This window comes from Amblyomma maculatum, chromosome 1, assembly GCF_055883805.1.
Source record: "Amblyomma maculatum isolate TAMU_Amacu chromosome 1, ASM5588380v1, whole genome shotgun sequence".
Taxonomy (NCBI): Eukaryota; Metazoa; Arthropoda; class Arachnida; order Ixodida; family Ixodidae; genus Amblyomma; species Amblyomma maculatum.
Window position 1 is genome coordinate 180,145,047 of NC_139344.1, and position 6,000 is coordinate 180,151,046.

A 6,000-nucleotide genomic window follows, 5' to 3' on the forward strand; every position below is an offset into this window, starting at 1 on the left:
TTATTCCCTTACTTCCAGCTGATTTTCATGTTTACAACCACAACAACAATGGCGATGCTACCTTCTCTGCAACACTGCGCCCTTATGCCCTTGCATAAAACACAATGTAAGTTTCGCACTGTCAGGTTCTGCAGCATGCAGAACACAAGCGTGCGAAATTCAAAAAAAAAAAAAAAGAATTACGAATTTAATCAAATATGAATGAAAGTTTCACATTGCCAGCACGACCAAGAGGCTGCATACGGAATAGATACTTGCAAAAGCCTGACGAAAGCGCGAATGCAGTCAAACACAAATTCAAACACAAGCGCAAGCTTTGTATTGCACGCGTGATGGCTTGAGGAGAGCATTTGCCGGGGCACAGAAAAAATAGAGCCGGCATTGCCCCGGCTAAATCAATAACCATGCGCATGCCAGAAGTCTTAAGCTATGGGCAGTAGGAAGCAGAGCAAACTTTGCAACTCACACACATGCATGTGCACACGCACAAACCCACGAACATATAGCTTGGAAAAGCAGGAAATATAGGCATCATGCTACCGAACAAGAAATGCCTGGAAAATTACTACTGAGCTATATCCTTCACACTCCCACAAAATGTTGTTGCTTCAGAAAGTTATGGTACACACCCATGTTTAATCTACATGCGCCACAAGAAGCACTTCAGTAATTGTTCTCTGGCTAGTTTTTGGAGCCTGCATGGCAAATGCATAAAGGCAACTCTTGCGAGTCATTAAGGGCGTGCGATCGCTTTCGCATGCGACCAGGGCGCCGCTCAGCTCGACCGATGTTCACGCTTGCAAATGCGACTCGCGGGTCGCTTTCCAGAATTGATCTCGTTCGGAACGAGACTTGCCCATCTTTGTTCGAGCGACTGTCGCTTTTCGACCAAAACGGTCGCACAACCTGTCGCAAGTGTCGCGAATCGCCTTCAGGCCAATTTAACATCTGCTATTCGGTGCCCAGGCATGCGCTTTTCCAATACGCTGGTGAACGCAGAGAAATATGAAGCAAGCAAGGAGCTACAGTGCTGCACTTTCGCTTTTGGGTGTGGTTATTCTTTTCATTAATAGTACTCGTTCAGAGATGTATAAACTAGCTTACCATTAAAGAGGAAGGCTCCATCAGCGACAAATACGACGAACATATAGTCTGTTGCGCACATTTGGGCTTTGGATGTCCTCCGCGATCAACTTTTCGAAAGAAAGCAAGTCCATCTATAGACTCGGTTAACTTTTTGAAAACTATTCAAAACAATAATTGGTTGATCGCAAACTTCTCGTTGTTCAAGACCTACCAAGACTAGAATCCAATCGCATAAGACTCGTGCATATATAGCACTAAAACTTTGGTACAAAGTTGTTTCGCTCGGGTTGGTAAACAAATAGTAGACCATGCTTACGTGTTCAGTGCTCAGAGTTAAGCTGAGAGAGTCATTGGCAGGAATTATTAAGTCTTCATTAGTCTTTCCCCCTGAAAACGAAAGCAAGAACAAATCATCACACAAAGCAAACAATACGCCGCACTCAGTGAAACCCGAGCAAGAGCTGCTCGTACTCACAGTACTTTACCACAGCGATGTTGACTGGAGCTTTAGTTGTGGTCATGTACAGTCCATCGTTAACCTTCGTAATGTGGTCCATTCCGGCTAAAGAAAAAATTGCAGCAGCAGGTAAACTAGCGACAGAGACCAGACGCGTGAATGCTTTTCCTCATATCAAAGACAAACTGTCGACAGCGCACGAGGAAATGTCAATTTTCGTGCCACGGCTATAGTGTTCTAGAATTGGGAAGTGTGCCGTCTTCGGCGCGCTGCAATGGGAGCGACGTGGTCGCCGGAGCGATGAAAAGCGTAGGTGGCGCTGTCAGCCGTAGGAGCGCATCACAAGCGCGCGCGCCGCAGAGGAAACGCTTGGGGCGTCTGCTTCTGCGGCTGGTTTCCTGCGTGAATTTTGTTGCATCGCGTTGCTTCTCTGACTGTTGTACTATGGCGCGTTGTTGAGCGAAGAGCGACGATTGGTCAAGCAGGAAAACACATTTGCAGAGAGCACAGTAACAGTTCCGTCCGTCTCGTATGACTTTCGCCCCCGCCCCCCCCCCCCCTTTTTTTTTTACTGAATGCTCTCTTCCTTCCTTTCGTTCTTTCTTCTTGCTCATTGCGCGCTCTTTCTGCTGCCTTCCCTATTCGAACCCTTCCCTTCTCGAAATACACTCAAAGCATGGTTTCCTAAGCAACAGCACCGCAGAAGGCCTTCAGGTAACTTTGCAGTCCACAGTCGACCTCGTTGACTACTTATCTGCAAAATGCGGTTTTACATACATTATCACATCGAGACTAAGCCAAGACAAACAAGAAAACCTCTTCAGCATCGTGAGGAAATTTAATGGCTGCAGCGATCATCCCACGCCGGCTCAATTTTAGTGACAGTTAATGATTTTACAACTTATACGAAGCCCCAAAGACAGGAAATTGTAATGCTGAAATTGTAAATGCCTTACTTGGAATTAGCCGTACAAGCGAGAGACCTACTCAGCTTCTTTCAAATCCTATTGATGAGCTTGACCGTTTGGTTGACGAGAGAAGGCTCGAGGACGTCGAAGCTACTTTGAATTCCCTTCCTTCAGATGACCAGATACGTCACATATAGGCACTGTTCTAGCCGTCGCATAGCTTATATTGCAGGATATGTCGCTAGAAAGTTCATGAAGAAGTCAAAATGCAGTACTTGCTCCTCTTATCTTATTTCAAGTAGATCGTGCGCGGCACAAAAAGAAGAAAATCAATTTATCTCAAACTTCGACCACAGATGTCTTCTTTATCCGTCCTCGGAGCTTGCAAAGCTCGTGCACACGCTGGAAGAGTCTTTCACGGTTGTTTTTTTTTTTTTTTTTTAGTTCAAGAAAGATTAACGCAAATAGCATGCGTGAATTTGCTTTGTTTTTGCAAAGCGCAGAGGTTTCCAAGCTTGGTTGCCCTACTCATGACAAAGAAATGACACTTAACTTCGAAGTTCTACGTCCTCATGCGATTGCGTTTTTATGCCAAGTCGCTAAACCAAGAGCAGACCTCTAAAGCAGAGCAGGTAAAGCACCTAAAGCTGAGGAGGTGCAAGTAATCGTGTTTGAGGATTTTAATCATTCTGCCTTTCTCTTGTGTGTTTTCAAATTTAGCAGCCTAATTTATTCACGTACGGCCTAGTACAGTTCATTAATATTCTCATATAGTTCTGTACAGTTTTATACGTTTGTACCATATTCTTGCACTAAGTCGCGATTTTTTTTTTTTTTTTTTTCACGTCGTCCATTATGTGGTTTCGTTCATTGCTATGTGCTCTCATTCATTCATTTCGTTTTGAGTAGGACTGCCAGTTCATATGTATTCGCCCACATTTAAATAAAGTCATCAGTAAGCGCTGGCATAATTTCTGTCTCCAAGCAATCTTCGCATACCTCTATTTACATGTGGCGCAAAAAGTACGCTAGCCTAGCCTAAAACACCATTCACTGCATTTTCAGTACGTGCGAGCGTCGATGGAAGACTTCAGTCTAGCCCGCATAAACCGGTGCATCCAATATTAAAAATTTACATGATCATAGAAATACGTTAGACATTCCCAATACGTTCAGGAAATATATCTTGCCGTTGCTTGTCAGTTCGTCGGCAATCTGTATCTTACATTGCCTGTATTTGTATTGCCGTTCCCTGACGACGGCCGCTTATTTTATAGGGAACTAGTTGTTTTGTTCATGAACATAACCGTTTTAATACATTTAGACAAGCGTGTGGAAGATAAAGCGACACAATTTATTGCTACGCGCCTTCGGAGTCCGATTGAACTAGCGGTGACGAAGGCGGTTCACCCAGCTGTCTGCTCCGCGCTCACTGCGCTCCTCTACGCTCCTCCTGCACACAGCGCCCTCTCTCCTGTCATCGCTGAAACGACCAGCTCGCCGGCGGGCGGCGGCCACGGTCCCACGGTTGCCATGGCGGTCACGGCAGCTACAGCTGGCTACATGCTGGCGCTGGCTACTCTAAGGTTATATGGATACTCACACGCTTCAATAATTACGATGAAGTTTTTCTTTTTCTAAAAGAGACGCAGTATACTATCATCACTATCATCATCGTTCACCACTGGACACAAGCACTAGGGACCCTACTTCCTCCATGCCCTACTTGCACCGTGCTTCCTTGTCAGCATGGAGGAAGGAAAGAACTTGTCAGTAACCTCCTTGCAGCCATATCGTTGCTAAAACTCTAAAACGTTTAAAACGTGAAGATGCCATGCGAGGTTTGATATCGACAATATTGATCGCAGCACGTTGCCGTCGCTACCCAAGCCAGTTGAGCTCAGCCAACTTTTAGAGCGCAGCTCTTTGGCGCCCGTTCCTGGGTTTCGCGGCGTCGGCGTTGCCCCTCGTAACCAGCTCCTCTTTCACTGCTTTCGCTCCCACCTCCCTTCCTTCCCTTACGGCGCAATTCAGGTGTCGACTTCCACTTGAGCTCTGAAGTGTGCCTTTTATAATTGGTTCTCAGGAATGGAAAGGCGCAGTATCTGTCACGCTTGCTCCTGTGGATACCTGAATCATGCAGTAAGGGAAGGAAGGACTGGAAAGTGGGAGTGAAAATGGAGCTGGTTACATTGGAAAGGCGCAGTATCTGTAAAAATTGTTTCTGTGCACGTGACCACATATCCTAGTAGCACAATATGTTTCTGTAACATTGCAGCAACATTGTCAATGTTGTACAATGTTGCGATAACATTGCACTACATTTATTCAACATAATGCGAAAACTTTCAACATTCGATAACGTTGCTGCAATGTTAACAAGTAACATCCCAGACGGCCACTGACGTCCGACGGACAGCCGAACTCGGCCGCAACTCGGCGGCCGATTTCGGACGTCCGCCGGAATTCCGGCGTACGTACGAAAGCGGATGGTCGAATCCGTTCGCCCAGCGGACAGCCGCCGTACGTCCGCCACTGGATTTGCTTTTACACAGCTATGATATAGTTTGTAGCCGTCGTGCTCGTCTGAACTGCGTATAAATCAGTAATGCCGTCAAGTCTGCATTATATGATGCCAGAGCGAATCGATGCGATAGAAAGCGTTTCCATTAAACAGTTTTTTTTTTATTTTCCGCATGTTTCATCGTTGAATTCTTCCATCAAAAATTTTTGATTTAAAGTTAAATGACCATTAAACATTTTTCTATCATGATGCTTCGGTGAAATTTTAATCAGTGGCTGAACAGACGCAGCAAGCAGCAAGCTCAAAAAGAACGAAACCGAACCTATCCTCAAAAAAATCTGAAATGAGCCAATCCAATCCACCTGACAAGTTGACGTTTAGTCATGGAAGATGGCTTCACGTTTCCGTGTTCTGCATTTTCTGCGCAGTTACAAATACCTACGGCTGTAATGCACTGCTAGCATTGTTTTTGCTGTGGCTTGGTGCGGCTGGCACACTTTGTTCACCCGCCGATTCCAAAGTAAGTATTTCAGCGAACTTTTGTTTCTTTAGTGGAACTTTTCGATGCACCGATAGTGGTGAGCTTTTGGGCAGCCGAACGGTCGAGTGTTTTAGGCGAGACTGACAGGATGGCTCCGCGCCGACTAACTAAAGTGCAGCCTCAAGTCTGAGGGCCATCTTTCTCGGCATTACTGGACGTTGCGCCAGTAAGCCGCGCTACTTCTCTGTCTCTGATAAAGGAGTGCCTGCCCGAGCTTTAAAGGAGTTAATTTGTTAACCATGCGCAACGTGCTGAGTTGTAAAAACTATACGAGAAAACTTTTGCACTCCTCGAGCCTATCGTGCGACATACCTACACTTGTGAAAACGTCGCGAGTTTCTTTTTTTTTTCTCTCTCTTTTTCTTTCTTTTCTTTTTTTTTTTTTTTTTTTTTATGGACAGCCGCTGATCTTTCTCTCTCGAGCTTTACGGCAACTACAGTTTCTAGAAGGAACGGCTGTAGCTACTAAATAACTAAAGGTTTA

The 6,000-nt window shown here is 45.4% G+C and overlaps 1 protein-coding gene across 3 annotated transcripts in view; it reads right to left on the reverse strand.

The window, feature by feature from the left end:
• Mvd (mevalonate diphosphate decarboxylase) overlaps positions 1–1,826 on the reverse strand; it is a 133,017-nt gene extending 131,191 nt beyond the window's left edge. Inside the window, exons 1-2 of one of the 3 annotated variants that reach the window (XM_084589691.1) lie at positions 1,562–1,825; positions 1,403–1,473 (exon numbers count right to left, since the gene is read on the reverse strand). In XM_084589691.1, coding sequence (XP_084445817.1) covers positions 1,403–1,473; positions 1,562–1,643 — 153 coding nt within the window. In that variant the 5' untranslated portion in view covers positions 1,644–1,825. Of the gene's footprint in view, positions 1–1,402; positions 1,474–1,561 lie in introns of all 3 variants that reach the window. The other 2 variants (XM_084589693.1, XM_084589692.1) reach the window with 2 other exon arrangements.
• Positions 1,827–6,000: the final 4,174 nt, after the last annotated feature.